Raw genomic sequence first — 17,394 nt, 5'->3', positions numbered from 1 at the left:
ACTGTGTCTCACTGTGTCTCACCGTGTCTCATTTCAGCACTTTGAGTACACGGATCTTAAAATGTGTTTTGTGTGTGCAGGAGTTGCAGCAGTTTGAGCAGTACATCTTCTCTGACTACAGCAGCTTCATCCTGATTCATAATGTCCACGAGGATGTTCTGAGAAACATGCTCAGCACGGAGATAGAAACAGGTAAACACACACTCAATAGCATGCGTGCATACAATACGCATTTGAATTCATTTTAATCTTAATCCAATCAGTTTTATCTGCAGTCAAACCTTTATAATAAACAATTAAAGTCACCGCACCTTAAACATGTCTGTAGTCTCTACATTGTGTCCGTGTGTTGCTATCAACTCAACAAGCCGCAGCAATGTAATGAGTTCTGTTGTGTTTGTTGATTGTAGTATGTGTGTCCATCTTTTTGTGTGTCAGTAAGTAAACACACAAAAATAGAGCCAGTGTAAGCGATGCATTGGTGGAATAGATAGATGTACTTTATTGATTTGGGGTGATATTATATCAGATTTAAAAATGGCTTTGTGCACACATACAAGGAATTTGTCTCTAGTTTTACATTAATCTCAGACTACTTCTTAAAACATGTCTATACAAATCGCTATATAAATACAGAACATATCTTTTAAAAAGAGCCTTTTGTTCATTTTAGCACAATGTGTGTTTGCCAACATGTCTTATCTGTGTTTTTATTATTCAATTGTTTTTTATTGTTGGGGCTATTCCTCTTTGTTCCTAATATGTTGGTATTGTTTTTACCGTTGGGTTGTTTATTCCATCTTATTTTCGGTATTATTTAAAGCACCTACCTGAATATATTTGCCTAAGTCCTGAAGAAATGTCCTAATCCTTGTTATTCATAAAAAAAAATACTCATAGTGGTGGATGCTCCGGACTGTACTGTATAATAGTACATGCAAAGAAAGTAGGATAGTCTGAACAATAAGGACCAACACAGTGTGGAAGTGAAATAAATAATATATACTGTATACAAATACAGTAAATAAATAGAGAATTACTTTATACAGAAGCACAGAGGCTGCCATCTGTGGCGCAGTCTTAGATGGATTATATCATTATCATCACAGAGGTGTTGCACTGACAATAGGAGAGTACAACTTCACCGATTTTATATTTGGTAGGAATAAAAAAATAATAGAAATACTAAAGACATGAACAAAACTTCTCTGGTTCAGTTTATATGAAGACTCTATCAGATGTGTTCCTCTTTGAGTTTGCACTCATTTTCTATTTTCATTCAATATGAAATAAAATATAATTCATATAAGTTTTTAGACCCTGTCTCTTTACGTACCATTTCAAAAGTCTCCCCATCTTGCCAATAATATAATGTAATGCCATTTAAATACATCTTATTGGTCTCAAACAATTATATGTAAGAATTCTAACACAATGTATTTCTAGAAAAACCTTTGAATGACCTGAAACAGCAATGGGTACATGACTCTGGTGACCTCAGCAGTAGCTGTGAAATGATTCTACGTCACTCTGATCAGGTACATGTTCATTATATTTGTAAACTTGACATTTTTATGTTTCTTCTCCTCAGTGGTGAAGGATGCTGCCAGTAAGAACAGCAACAATCTCTTACTGGACATGTCGGATCTGGCCATCAGTCAGTACAGTCTGTTGGGACAGACGGCTCCTTGCTCTGCACCAGACGACCCAGCCAATTACCCTCGAGATGTTTATTCACCTGGGCCCAGTGCAGATACAGAGTCTGCTCCTGCGGTGGAGGAGGAGGCTCAGACCACAGCTCACCCTCAGACTGATGCAGAACTTAATACTGCAGCCGAATCTGATCCCAGCTCCATTCAAAGATCTGACCTGAGCACTTTGCCTTTATCTCCAATGATTGTTGTGACACAACAGTTTGATGAACCTTCAGACGAGGAGGTTTCTCACCCAGAAGAAATCCATCAAGATCTTCAACCTGGAACCAACGCACCATCGATGGTGGATTCGACCACAGCTGACTCTGGAACACCTGACCACTCTATTAACCCAGAAGCCACTAATCCCACCCCAGACTCTCCTGAGTCCTCAGTGTCCTCGCTGCAGTCCACAGATGTCCCGGCTGAATGTGCTCAAAGCGATCAGTCTGCAACACTTGAGAGTTCTGCCTCCTCAGACCAAACACCAGAGGATGCTTTGGTCACACAGCCCTGCTGCCCTTCACCACCGCAACCATTTTCCACAGACAGTCCGACGATTATCAGCCTTGAGACACTAAACGAGGCCATCAGTTGCAACGCCGACGCACCTTCTGTAACAATGGAGCAGCAGACTACTGACAGAGCTGTGTACCTGACGGGAGACATCAAGGACAGCTGGGAGGAGGAGAGGGTGAGAGAGGAGAAACAAAAAGAGGCAGAAGAAGAAGAAGAGAAGACTGAAGGGAGAGTAGGTGATGAAGACAAAGGTAGCGAGCTTGAGAAAATTGATGAGGGGGACGCAGAGGAGAGAGAAGAAAGCACAGGAAACACAGTGCAGGAACAGGAAGTGGAAGAAGAGCCGCGCCAAAGCCCTCAGCCAATGGAATTGCAGGCAGAGAGTTCTGCTGAGCCGCCATTGGACAGCGTGGCTCTTATAAGAGAGCTTGTGACAGAGATCACTGAAGTGGAGACGGTCGTCGGCCCCTGTCCCAACAACAACGCACCCTGACAGTCACATGACCAGGACAAACGTGGACGTGTCTCCACTTCCACCTACTTTACAAAAATGAAGCCAAACTATCTTGGTGTCCGATGGTGGTGTGAAGCCGGCCCCCTCAAAGCTCGACCAATCACGATCATCTCACCTATCAATCACATTTCTTACTCCATTATTGTGGCTTCAAATTATATTAAAAAAAACAACCTAATGATAAGAACTACCAAAAATGACAGAAACCATCTTTGGAAAAAAAATTGTCACATGCTTTTACTTTTGGTTTGGTACATGTCCCGACTGCTCACATAGAAGAGATGGGGTTCAGCCAGCCACCAGGGGTCGTACAAGATGTTTTGGCTTCACTTTTGGGAGCCGTACTAGCCTCCATCTTTATATCCAGCCATTGACAAAAGTTAAACCTATTCCATTTAATTGTGTTACATTTTAATACAAGAATTTAAAAATCTTTGCTAAACAAAAAGCTGGAACTTATTTTTATTTCTGCTGTTCATTTGTTTATTTCTTTTCTACTCACAGTCAAATGACTCAAACTAAGAACGATGCTGTCAGCATCATGTTGTTGAAGATGCTTTCTTTCATTGTTTGGCCACACTGATGTACGATCACTTTATGAAATTGTCATTGGAGTCTTATTTGATGAATCTCAGTCAACATCCAGTCTCCTTTTAGTTGTGTTTTATTTAGTGCCACCAACTCTGTCTGGTCAGGTCCTGTACTCTGGGTTCATCAGAACTGAAACTGAACCAAAACTAGGTACTAAAGGCCATAAAACCAAAACAGCTACCTGACACTGAGTCAGTGATAATTATCAGCAGGTTCATCACAAGTGGTGACTTTTGGTTACAAACCAAAATCATTACTATACTATATGACATCATATTCTGACTTCATAGTGATGACATCATGACATCATTCCCACCACATGATCATATATCAGTTTTTCTATCCATATTTGCTTTAAATTGTTTGAATAGTCTTCTAGAATGCAGATACCTGGAAAAAATATTTTTAAACTTCTGCATGATAATGAGGAATAATGGGAAATAAGGAATCATTTTCTGATCAATATAAGCTTCAGATTGTATGTCGAACCATATTAAATGCTTTTCACACCCTATTCGATCAGCTCCAAAAGTTAATAATCTGGAGAAACCCTTCCAAGCTATGATGTCACACAAGGTAATACATCCATAACTTTCCAAGACTTAATCATTTTATCTGACAAAATCAAATGCACTTGTTTTCAAGAAAGCTGAGCAGGGGTACCCATGATATCGAGGATGTAAGTGTGAACACAGTGTGATATAAAAACAGTCAAATATCATATGAGGTGTGTTTTTATTTGAAAGAAGAACGACAATGACGATGAAGAATATCTATAGTCCAGTACATACTCCTTTTTACAGTGTCTTGTTAAGTAGCAATACAATCAAATATAAAAACACAATAATATAGTGTGCATACTGTAGAGTCACAATAACTTATGATAAAAAAAACTATAACCATGCATCAAAATATAACTATATGTGCAAATATGCCTAAAGGTAATAACAGTATGTTGTAAATTATCACTGTCCAGGACTTAACAGAATGTACAGCTCTCCTCTTCATTAAGATTTATGTAGTTTAGTGTGTAATTATGCTGAGTCCCATCATTTTCTTGTATTAAAGCTCTACGGCTCTAACAACACACGTAAACAATGACACTGTGAGACAGTAACTTCTGCAGGAGCTTCTGGCAAAACTGAAAACAGCCATAAACACCCTACCAATAAGACTGTTGACACAACATTCACTCAACAACAAATATCCTGCACTCACTGCTGTTAAAACAGGGAAATAGGTACAGTAAATATATGAAATGTCAGAATGGTTAACCTAACATACTAAACACGGCACATGCTACTACAATCAATGCACTATTGAAAATTCAGACCAGTCATCAATCAGTCTGGTGCCTTTTCTCTGTTTAAACAGTCGTTAAGAAAACGAGAGCTGGCCCACTGAAATGGAAGTTTCCAGTATTTCAACAAAATGTGCAATCACACCTTCAGACCATCTCACATAAACAGACCCTGGTACAGTGTCTCGGTTCTGCTTTCAAATGTTAAAGCAACCCAAGATGTAAGGATCACCACCAATAATGTGCCCAGTTTACAGTGACATTAAAAAACACAGTTATGTACATTTTAGTGCATGTTAATAAAATGACTGTGTAGCTAAAGATGTTAACAGTGTTATACAGAGTCTGCTGGATCTCAAACCCTTGAACCATGGTGAGAAAGTATCTGACTGTTTTTTCAGTAGGTTTGAGGAGGCAACACAATCATCATAAACAAAACACGTGCAAAACTTATCAACATAGATTATCTGGAAAATAAAGTTTGTTCACATTCTTTAAAGTATTTGCTGAGCAACAAAAAACTCATCATAAAATGACAGTGGCCAGCGAGGAAGATTTAACATTAACTTGATGTTTGTTCTGTTGTTGTGGTGAATGAATGAAACGGGTTATTACTGTGTGGAACTGCAGGTTATTAAATAATAATATAACCTGCAGTGTTGGTCCCTGTCAGTGTTATAAACAGGCCTCTACAGAACTACTCGAGCTTCTAATATTTCTGATTACTTGAAAAAAAAATGAATTCACACTAAGACTGTCACCATATTCCGGTTTTGATGCCAAAGTAATTTAAAAGATCTATCTGGTTCCCACTACAACTTGGTTGATTATCGGGATTGAATAAATAATTAGGACTATTTACTGACCAAAATTCATCTCTCTTACTCCGTTAGAGCTGCAGAGGCACATCATAGAAGCTGTTATTTATGTGTTTATGGCTCATATCTCGCTCTATCACATTGACCGTCCATTCACTTGCAGTTTTGACAAACATTTACAAACACAAAAAATCAAATCAAGCAGAAACTGATTTGTTCTTTTTGTATATCTTGTTTCCTCCGCTCTGTCTCATGTATCAGCGAGGCAGCTACACACAGTCCAGTCCGAGTGAAACTATGCCGACTTTAATTTATTGCTACTACTATGAATAATAATGTGATACATGAATGGGAAAGTTGGGCTATAATCACTCTGAACACCTCCAATCAATGAGATCATCATCTATCTACACGATCATAGTAGGGATCAGTATCTTGTAATATTTTATTGTCATTCTAATGATGTGGATGTGCAGATTGTGGATGAGTAACATGCCAGGATGTCCTTATGTGTTCAAAGGCGTCTGTGTGTGTGTGTGTGTGTGTGTTTATGTGTACTGATAGAAGGGCTGCTCGTCAGGTCTAAAGCCGTACGCAGTGGCTGGTCGTCCAGGTGACGAACTGGTCTGGTCGAAGATATCTCTGTCGGCTCTGGAGAACAAAACCAGTTCAATTAACACAGAATATTAACTTCCACATGAGGGACTGTGACTTAGTTTAAATAACATCTTCCTCAGGAGCCTAAGTGTGTGTGTGTGTGTGTGTGTGTTTGGTTGAGTTGAACCCAGATACTCACATTTAAAAGTGTAAGCATCAGACATTTTGGTCTTGATGCCTGTCACCATAATCGCTTTCAAAAACAGTTTCAAAGTGTGTTGAGTGTCTGTTGTTTTAAAATCCTAATATTACCAGATAATTGATGTGTAGTATTTTGCTCTTTAGAACTGATGTATAATAATCCTTTCCAATTGGATTGTTGACCACATTCTCTTCTGATTGCTTTGTGTTTGGGGGAAAAAATGTTAAAGCACTTTGTACTATTGTTTTCATTACAGTTCATGTTTCTATAACACAGTAACAGTAACTCACTCTGTGAGGTGTGAGTCTCCGTTCTGAGCCTGCAGGTCACTGAAGAAATCTGGGCTGACGCAGCCATCTGCTGGAGTTATTCCATCTTAACACAAACACATGAAGATAAAATGCACATATGCTCTCAGGTGTTACACATTGTGATTGCACTTCATAGAAGGCCTTGTTTTTATAGGATTCATCTTTTGAGAATGTCGCTACAGTCAAAACTTTGTGTAATAGTTTCCATTGTCACTCAATGAGTTATCGCTGTACACTAAATCAACTCAATGTGGCAGATTTGATTCAGTGGTAACCTAAACAAAAGTCAGTCAGTCCTTATGGAACCTTAAGATTCAGTGTCGGTGAATAAATGAGTCATAAGTAAACACAGTATTTCTTTCATCGTCATCTGGTGATTATGAAAACTATCATGCTTGACTGAAAGCATAGTAGTTGTTGTGCTTCTGGACATTTATGGTCAGCAGCTGCCTGTGCTCCTGAAGACAGCTGATTCTAAGGACTCTGGCAAGTCAAGTTAAAAGCTCAAAGTTCATCATTTTACATCGGGCATTAAAATGCATCCTGAAAGTGTCTTCAGTGACATTATGTGATTGGATTCCCCCTCCCCCTCTATATGCAAATAAGCAAGTACATCATTTTTGTTCACAAAGACCACATGATGTTGTTTTTAACCATTCTGACTATGAAAATAGGTCAGTTGTAAATGTGTTTGTGGACATCAGCTGAGTAGGCTGTTTATTTGTTACCCAGGACACATTCACGTTCAAATTGGTAAAAGAATGTGGAGACGTGTCCCAAATCACCTCTGAGTGATCAAATCTAAAATGCGTCCTCGCTGTGTCTTAACGCCATGGAACAGGGCCTTTAACAACCGCTATACAGTAAAGAGTATAGAGGAGAGTGACAGATCCTCCTATGGCCTCATCCATGCTATAAATATATGCTTAAAAAACAAATGTAGTGAAAGCAGCGCAATGATCTGCAGCTACTGTGACTAAAACCATGACAATACATTTTTGCAGTCATATTTTGCAGTGTAATGCATTGTCCTGGGTTCAATGTACCTGCACTATAGAAGAGATCGGTCCTGTCATTGTCGTTATCGTAGAGATATGTTTCTGACTCATCAGCCTGACGACTCTCGACCATCTCCAACCATTGGTTGTTATGGAAACGAAACTTCTCTGACTGGATCTTCCTCCCCCACTCCTCATCGTACTCCTAGAACATGAGGAAAACACACACACACACACACACACACACACACACACACACACACGAATGTTTGTTTCTGTATCATATTAAAGAAATGATGTGCTGTTACCATTAGCTGCTACACTGCATCCGCAATGTGCTTTTTTTACTTACAGCAATAATATCGAGGGTGTTGTCACACACTTTTCTAATCTCAGCGTTCTTGTCATGCATCAGGTCTATCAGGTAGGCGGGAGCCTCTAGAGCGAGGGTTAAAGGAAAAACACAGAAACCTTCTGAGGAATGGTGTGTGTGTGTGTGTGTGTGTGAAAGATTTAACAGTCAGTGTCCCCATTCATCTCTACATGTCGATTAGAATGTATTGTGGGAAGGATACGGGTGTCTTTGATGATTACGTCTCGTGTGGCTTGGTGGAAAACCATCTGATAGAAGACGTAGACAATCTGACACACAAACTCGTCGTCCTCCTGTTGGGCTACATATAAGACAGAGAGCAGGTTATGATACTCTTCACTTCACCAATTATGATATCACTTACATTTAATACTCATCATAAGAAAAGCTGAAACTCTATGAGATTTTTAGATTCCTTGTATTTCAAATTATTATTATTATTTATTATGATTCCTACTTTTCACGTAGGTACTTAAAAGAAAAAGTACTGATACCACCCTGTTACCTGTAGTCTGTTAGAAGTAAAAGTCCCAATACTACACTGTCCCCCACCTGTAGTCTGTTAGAAGTAAAAGTCCTGCATTGAACATTGTTCTTTAAAGGTACAGTGTGTAGAATCTTGTGATATCTAGTGTTGAAATTGCCTGTTGCAGCTGAGAGTAAAAACCAATCTATTGTATTTGACATGTCCAACTGGTAAAAAGCTGTGTGAGTGGCTATGGTTAAGATTAGGTCAAGTTACTAGGAAATTAATTAAGACTACGTTAACTTCTCAAAGGTGAAACATGTAAATGTGTCTGTCCGTGTGTTAGTAAGTTACCATTGAGTAGCTCGATAAGGGCAGGAATAATGCCAGATTTAGCCAACATGGCGGCACAGGCATCATCCATGGAAACCGTTCCAATCATAATCACCACCTCTAGTATGAGGTCATCCTCTGCTGAGCCTGAAACATGCATACACATCACACATGTTGGTGGTTTAGACTGATACAGAAGAAAACAAGGTGAAGAAAAATCAAAGTATTAAGTTGAGGCTTTTCCACAACTCAGAGAAAAACCCACCTCTGGCTAATCCAGATGTGGTTTGCATTCTTTACGCTTGCAGCACCTGTGTCAACTCAACCTTCCTGCAGCTAACATGCAGCACACGTGCAGTTTTAACTGAAAGCTTTCAGGGCTTTCATATAATCTATTTATTTGATACAGGGGTTGTATTTACTTCTTTTCACTTTCAAAAATCAGTGAAATGTGTGACTTGCTCAGGGAGTGCACATACATTTGGAACTGTATTCTCTAAGATGTGTTGCTACCTGGTTTGAGTCTGTCTTTGAGGTAAGGTACCAGGTTGTACTCCTTCAGCACCAACTCCCAGTCCAGGTCAGGGATGGTGAGGTTGGCCAGTGTGCCAAGACACTCAAGAACCCACTCCTCCTCTTCCTCTGCACGGATCTCTGCTGCCAGGTCACCCACATAGTCCTGACAGTGATTAAAGAGGAGACTAATCACGGGAAACAAAAAACTTCTACTGATAACACGACTACCACTAACAGTGATACTGTATTTTCAAAATCAGGATTTGTAACTGACTATGAACATTGGTTTGGTTTGTCCATCGTGTTGTGAGATGTTTCTGATCATCTTCATCAGCAGACAGTCTTTTGTCTTCAGAGCTTTCTTCATCAGCATCTTCAGCCCATTTCCTACAGACAGAGAAAAACAGAGACCATCACAACCCAGAAACCCAGAAACTAAACAGGACTGTAACAAACACAACTCTCAAAGTAAGCCAGAAGCTGTTAAAGCTACAGCCCAGACACTAGAATTTAGGATCAGCTGGTGCAGTCTGGGAGGATAATGCAGTGTCGAGTTCAGACACCAGATACATTAAAATCTGCCATAAGGCTTTTATACCTCTTTTACGTTAAACTTTGCTAAAAGAAAAGGCAATTGACTCCTTGAAAAACTGTCAAATTCCCCAAAACTGCACTAATTCTTTATCCGAATCACACACATTTAAGCTGATATGATCTCGTTTTGGGAACTAATGTATTCACTCGGCCTCCTCTGTGACTATTAAGAGGAGGTGGAGGCCCACCTTCTAATATAAAAACAGCTGGTCTCCTTCATTCTTGGTACCTTCTTTAAATATCAAGATAAATGACTCAATGCAGCAAATTTAAATCTACCTTCACATGTAAGTTGAGCGTTCCTCTTGTTTGCAGCCAGGTTGATGCAGATGGAGATGAGCTCGGCTTCAATGTCCTCCTCACTGCCCTCAAACAGCATCTGCATGAGCTACACACAGATGCACAAACGTCACACCTTTCAAAGATCAAGTCAACGGTTCATTTGTATTTGTTTGAAATGATTCTCAGTGGCTGCTGTCATACCTGAGGTATACAGTCAGTGTAAACAAACATGCCCTTGAAGCGGTCATCCATGCTGATGTGATAGAGGATACGCATCACTACTTGACGATTGTTCTCATCACCTGCACAAAGACAGAAATAAGATGACTGGGTATTAATCAAAGATTGATACAATTCCCAAACAGAGATGGAGAAAAAAAGTAAAGTTCTGCAGTTGACTTGACTTGTAATATCGACAGTATATATTGTATAGTGTTTTATTAGCTACCCAACAAGCCAGTCAGTTTAGGCAAAAGTCCAACTTCAACCATCTTGGCTCGGAGCCCAGAGTCAAAGGAGAGGTTGAGCAGCAGGCGCAGAGTCAGGTTTAACAGATCTTCATGGTCACAGGGAACCAGACGAGCCAGTCGCTCTACAGTGTCCACCTCAGCCTGCAAGTCACACAGAAACAAATCTCACTAGAAAGCAACCAGACCCAGACTTCTACAGTAAGTGAGCTTTAAGCAATAAAGGAGAGACAGGCAAACCATCAGGTCAGGAGCTTCAGGGAATGCTCACATCAAACATCAGAGCGGAGAAAAAAATGTGATCTCAGTGGCTTTGACTGTGGCTTGATTGTTGTTGTCAGATGGGCTGATTTGAGTATTTCTGAATCTGAGTCTGATCTCCTGAGATCAGATCTGAATCCAGTAGAACCTTTGTGACAGGAGATTGGCAGCATGAATGTGCAACTGACAAATCTGTAGAAATAATGTGATGCAGTAATGTATACATGAAGCAGAATCTCAGAGGAAGGTTTCCAACATCTTGTGGAATTAATGCAGTTATTAAGAGAATCACAGAACAAGTGGATTCTGGTTGGACCCATTGCTTGCAGGGATATATTGGGAAATTTCTCAATATCTCTGTGAGACTGAATACATAAAAAGATATTTGAGGTTCTTCCTTTGTCCCTCCTCGCACCATGAATCGAATTTAATCTGTGTCTCACCATGTCATTTTTGTTCTCCAAAAAGATGGACAGTTTTTTCAGGAATGAAACCACCAGGACCAGCAGCTCCTCATCATCCCGATCAAGAACTTTGACCAACAGACCAACAATGTTCTTATTCCTCATTTTCAGCTCCGTTCTCGTGTCCTCAGCGAGGTTCAACAGGAGGTAAAGAGACACTGAGGGAAAGTGAAATCAGAGAGAGAGAGAGAGAGGGGAACAATCAGGAACAGGGTGCAAGAGAAGATTGGAGATAATGTATTTCTTGTAGTAACGCAAATCATTCCTTGGTTTAATTTAAAGCAATGCTAAATCTCAGGTTATCGATTTATGTTTTTAATTAAATATGTGCGTTACCTTTCATGAGGCTATTCAAATAGTAATGTTATCATATATAATAGTTCTTAGGCTTGTAAAGCATTACTATGAAGAAATGCTGCTGTGAATCCTCTGAAAATAATAATGGAAATGATTTAGCTCTGAAATGCAAATTGACAAATATGGGCGGTAAAGATAGTGTACATTGCACAGTGTATGTATCTCCCCTCTGATTCCTTTCATTTGGATTGAAGTGATGCATCAAATCTGAGTTCACCTCACAGCAAGTCATTGCTCCTGTACAGTTTGTCTGTCACAGAGTTAGAAGGCTTACTTACCTCTGAGCAGCTGCTCCTGTTTAGCCCGAAGCCCCTGGTACTTCCTCAGAGCTTTGTCTTGGTCTCTTCTTAGGGAACCATTCTCCGGTGCTGACTCACGTATGTAGTGTTAAGGAATATCATACGCACACACAAAATAAATCACATTAAGATTAGACATACACAATAACTGACAAAGGAAAGGGCCAGGGGGAATAACGGCACATTAAAGGATATAAGCCTTGTTTTTCTTGCGTAGCTCCTCACACCACACGTCATGTCTCTTCAGCTCATGTTCCACCACGCTCATACACAATGCACCAACTTTATAATGACTCACCACTCCATGAAACTGGGAGAAACTGGAGAACAGTAGAGGAGAGACACAACAGTAAGAGGCTGAAGCTGAAACAGCAACACTTAACACTAACACTGGTTTCAAACATACACTGGTCTCTGCAGCTCCTGAGTATTTTCTCTGGAGGAGAGTGAGTGAGACGCTCCGTAGTTTCTGTGGACTTGATCCACCTGACCTCCCAGTATAATGTCCATAGAAATATAGGAGAAGTCGATGTGTGAACACAGCAGGGGATCCCCCGCTGGATTCACTGCATGATGTTGCTCCCAAAATGCGACAGATGCAAAAATGAAAAACCAAACAAAAGAAAACAAATATCTCCCGGCGTAAAAGCCGTGTCATACGGAGTTAATACGTCCTCTGTCTGTTGCACCCAGCTACTCCACCTGAATAATGTGGAGGATTTGATGCTGTTGTGTCTGTGCAGAAAACCTCCCGCTGTGTTGTGCATGTGTGAAAGGTAAATTGTGGGTAAAGTCCATAGCCTATTCTCTGGATTTTACCCAGAGGTTAAGTGTGAAAACAGCTACACTAACACACCAGAGGAGTGGGTGTGTGTGTTACCTGGAGAAGCAGAAGAAGATGTAGATGATGATGGTGGCCAGCTCCCCACTCTGTTTCCAGTCCTCCCTCAGTACTCTGGCCAGAGCCCCGAGAACTGCCTCTGCACACAGACACGAGCATCTTTGCACATCAAGTCACATGACTTACAGGTAAAATTACAACCAACTGTGGCACCAGCTACAGTATGTTCAAAAAGAATACATCTTATAAAGACACTTATTTGAATGTAGTGGATTTTATGCTGTATCCACTAGAGACAGGGACCATCACTGGCACCACTTGGTTACCTGATGTTTGCTTCACTAGAAGGTTTTACATCAACATACTTGTAGGTGTAGGCAGCAAACATTAGGTTAACAATTAAAGGAAACAAGAACAGTGAAACTGCACCGTTTTGTAGCAGCTCCTCCAGGTTTTCAGGGTTGCGGGCGAGCTGCAGAATGAGAGCAGAGCCTCTGATCTTCTCTGGGACGCCTTCATAGAGCAGCTCCACATACTCATCCACTTTGGTTATACTGGCTTCCTCATCTAACTGCAGAGACAAACACAAACTGTTGATGACTGAGAACAAAACATGAAGAAACTTTTTAATTAAAATAACTAGAAAACATGAGATCTACACTACCAGTTGTACTTTCAATTAGAATAAACAAAAGTGTAAAATCATAGATTACTGAAAAACAATTTGGTGCTGCTGCAAATCAAGTGTACGCCCCCAACATACACTGCATTTACAGATTCATGACATGACAGAACCCAAATCATATTAACTGCCTCCTGTTGGCTGAATGCAGTATGGGTCATAAACTCTGCCTGTGCCATTTTAGATAGTTCCTATCACATTGTTGTATGCTCAAGTGTCCATTATTAGGCTAAAGTCTGGTTTGATAACAGCTAAGACTCACTAGATATCAGTATATATATCGGCCGGTTTACATGACTTCACCAGCACAAGATAGCAGAGTTCGAATCAGGGATATTTTGGCTTTATATAGTTTATGGCCCCAACAGAGTGATGCTAATGAAGATCAGGCAGCACAGTACGCAGGTTAGTTTTATGGCATGACAACCCTAACCCACGTCTTATTATAAATGCAAGCATCCATACAAGAGTGCTTTCGATGACTGAGGTGCATTCAGAAAATAAAATAAAAAGCTTGTCAAATCTATGTACGCTTGTATCCGGAGGTAGAGAGCTTCAGGAAAAATACAGGATAACATTTTGCAAATGCTCTATGAGATACAGCTGAAATGACTACAAGGGAACAAGACACATAAACATTATAAGTGTCAGCCATGTTACCTCCATTCCTTCAAACGGTGTCAACTCTCTGGGTTTCACACTTCTTTTTTCTCTCTTCTCCACTGGTGACCAAGAAACACAAACACCCGGCAAACTTTTCCATTAGATTAAACATCTAGAAGTGAAACATCTTGTGTGTTCAAACAGCAGCTTTATGGCTGAACAATTCTTTAACTCTCCAGAAATTTGCATTTATATGATGTGATGTTTTGTGTGGCTCATTACACAAAGCTTACATCAGTGATCGATGTTTGTTGAGCCCATCGGTAAAGCTTCACATACAGCATGAAAAGGATTCCATACTAGATGAGTGCAATAAAGCCATTAAGTGTGTATGATATATTTTTGTGATGGAGAAAATGTGGGTATGTCTACATGTTTCGTGTTTGAAATGTAGCATGTCTACCACACTGGTGACATGACTCACCTTTTCCATCCACTGGGGAAGATTTCCTGTTCTGCAGGTAGTAGAGGAGCTGCTCCACCTGGGGCAAACGGGAGGAAGGGATGAGCTTGCACTCCTCCACCACTTTCTTGGCCAAAGCTCCTACATCTGTACTGGGAGACAGACTCTTCACACGGATGCTGGAGGGAGAAAGAGCAGACAAAGAGATGGGTGACAAATCAAGCTGAATGACCTCATCCTCTTTTTTAGCGTTGAACAAGAGTACAGGCTAAATAAAAGTTAAATTACAATTTTAGTCAAAGAAAAGAAAGAAGATATAGAGAAATAATCCAGGAGGGTGTGGATGGCAGCTGTGTGCAGAAAAGAACCGTACACTCACATTTTTTGTCCCTCCTTGCGTTCGCCCAGCATATGACCTCCACTTTCCCCCAGTATTGACGCCTCCACCTCATAGTGGACCACGAGGGCCTTCTCCGTGGGATGAACATCTAGACTGCCCGCAGTCACTTTGCTTTGGGTGAAAATAAACAGACAGTTTAGTAAATTATTCTGTAACTTCGTAAACTCATTTGTCATTTGAATAATAATGCTAATTCCAAATCTGTGGAGTCCACAACTAATGAGTAGAATGAAGCAGTGGATCTCATGCAAGAACTGAGCGCTTTTATATAGTAAATACAAGGGATTTAAGAGGTTGTAACTTTGAATGAATTCACTTTGTTTGGAGTAAAATTCACAAGTGGTCCAGACATGTCACACAAGTCGTGGACAAACTGCTTTTCTTTACAGGAATAAACTGGGATTAAAATATGATCTCAAAATGAATTACATAAAAAAGTATCATCACTATCACCGCCATGTCTTGACAAATGACAGAGGTTTTGTTTTAGATTTTTTGTATTTCTGTTTGCATATTTGGTCTTCTACGGTCTGTCGGTTGTTAGAAAACTCAGTCTGAGAGCTACCTCGGTTATTATGCAGGTCACTGTCCTGTATGTCCATGTTTTACATCACCTGCCAGTGTAAGATCACCTCATCAGTGACTGTTGCAGTCCTGGACCCCTTTGCTTTAGAAACAGCATCAAACCTCATGTAACCGAATCCTCTTTGTTTCTACATCAGTACAGGCTGCTCTAATGATGTGTCACTGATGTGACTTGTATTCATTTGGAATTGTTTTGTTGATTGATAGAGACTTGAAGCTCAGCAGTGTGACCTTCTCTTCTGTGCCATGTTTCCATTTCATTTTATGGGATTCGTTTGAGACGAATGAATTATGACACGAGAGCATCAACTGGATCACTCCTAGTACACACACACACAAATATATGTGTATATATATAGAGTATTCACTATAGCTTTTCTTCAGATAACTACTTCATTTATATTTCAGTAATCAGCTAATTCAATATCATCATATCACATCATCATCCATATTTACAAAATCTTTTTATCAAGCAGTTCTCGATAAAAAGAATAGAAAACATAGTGAAAATGAGACAGCACATTGGAGGCTCTACTTTTCTTCCAGTAAACTAATGATTCATTTCAGATGAGAGAAAATACTCAATCAGTTTCATCTGCGACCGCAAACACCGCGAGACGTGTCGCGCGACGAGAAGTAGGTGTTGATAACGGAAGATGGAATTATCCACAACATAGAAACACAATTAGATCTAATACTATACACTGTGGTGTTCAGGTCCGATGTCACTGACAAATAAATCATTACCTCTGTCGTTCACCTTATATCCAGGCACCAGAACAGCAACAATACACAGACAGACACGCCCAGACAGCGACGTGCGTTGACTGTATGCTGGCTGTGCTAACAGGCTAACATATGTTTTCATTGACGCTCTGTCTAACCTAAAGGCTCATTTAGCTCAACTCACAGCGTGGACCAACACAATCTAAGCTAGTTCTACACCAGCTAAGCTACTTAGCTTTTCAGATCAGTGCTCATCGTTTCACACTTCCTTCCTAGCTAGGTTATCCCAGCCCCCTCCTTCATTAAGGAAATGCAGTGCAGAACCCCCATTAACATTCTGCAGGTTTAATTTAAGTTGTGTATTCCAGAACAAATACAGCTAAACTGAGATGTGACACAGATATGTTTTGATTTGTTATGGTTTTGTGGTGAAGTCGGCTCAATGTGAATCTTCACCACGGGACTACAGGTTGATTTCCTGCACAAAATCACAGATAGCTCTTTGCTCTGCATTGGTTAGCGTTGTCTTCTACTGACAGTTGGGTAGACACGATCAAGGTAGAAAGGTGTGATACTTTCCCCCCAAATCTGTGAGGTTACACCATTACAGCATTGCCGAATTGACTAGTGGATAAAAGCAATTTACAAAATCATAAAAAACAGTTTCCCTTTGAATTGTCGGTTCCTGGAGAGCATGAAAACTTTAAAATTGCCAGAAGTTTGACCAGGGTTTGGTGAGAGCTTCTTTGACGCACAGAGAAGCTCTCCCCGCACACCGGGGGTATCTTTATATACAGTCTATGGTTAAAACGCATATTCAAAACCATTCTCTTCTTGCTCTCGTCCAGATGCCTCTTCTATTTATGGTTTGACGTATGCTAACAATAATATAATAGCAATAATATTAGCTAGCTACTGTCTCTCTGCCCCAAATACATGATGTAAATGAACAGCCGCGTTAGCTCGGGTAGGTCCCACCGTTTGAGGTAGCGCGCGTCATCCTGCATCTTTTCAGATTTTCTCTTCAAATCTCAAGAATCAGGATCAGATCACGATAAAAGTCCGGGTGTGACCCGCTGCTCCTCTGTTGATATCAGACCGGGACCACAAACATGGAGGAGCTCCTCCCCGCGCGGTG

At 40.3% G+C, this 17,394-nt stretch overlaps 2 protein-coding genes across 2 annotated transcripts in view; one reads left to right on the top strand and one right to left on the bottom strand.

Moving 5' to 3' along the window:
• Positions 1-4,039, top strand: part of LOC109647507 (protein Niban 1-like) — a 16,071-nt gene extending 12,032 nt beyond the window's left edge. The window contains exons 13-14 of the mRNA XM_020113321.2: positions 81-192; positions 1,592-4,039. Of these exons, the coding sequence (XP_019968880.2) occupies positions 81-192; positions 1,592-2,706 (1,227 nt within the window). The 3' untranslated portion in view covers positions 2,707-4,039. The remainder of the gene's footprint in view (positions 1-80; positions 193-1,591) is intronic.
• Positions 4,037-17,394, bottom strand: kifap3a (kinesin-associated protein 3a). Its single transcript, XM_069510757.1, has 20 exons — positions 17,235-17,394; positions 14,925-15,056; positions 14,567-14,724; positions 14,140-14,201; positions 13,227-13,368; positions 12,837-12,936; positions 12,152-12,276; positions 11,936-12,034; positions 11,280-11,458; positions 10,557-10,719; positions 10,310-10,410; positions 10,106-10,214; positions 9,507-9,619; positions 9,230-9,395; positions 8,738-8,863; positions 8,120-8,218; positions 7,897-7,982; positions 7,593-7,749; positions 6,526-6,610; positions 4,037-6,087 (listed from the first exon to the last, which is right to left on the bottom strand). Exons 1-20 carry the CDS (start codon positions 17,261-17,263, stop codon positions 5,985-5,987), a joined length of 2,334 nt encoding a protein of 777 aa, XP_069366858.1. The 5' UTR covers positions 17,264-17,394; the 3' UTR covers positions 4,037-5,984.

This window comes from Paralichthys olivaceus, chromosome 16 (genome assembly GCF_024713975.1).
Source record: "Paralichthys olivaceus isolate ysfri-2021 chromosome 16, ASM2471397v2, whole genome shotgun sequence".
In the NCBI taxonomy this organism is placed as follows: domain Eukaryota; kingdom Metazoa; phylum Chordata; class Actinopteri; order Pleuronectiformes; family Paralichthyidae; genus Paralichthys; species Paralichthys olivaceus.
The sequence above is the reverse complement of the archived record's forward strand: the minus strand, read 5'-3'. Positions and strand labels throughout refer to the sequence as shown.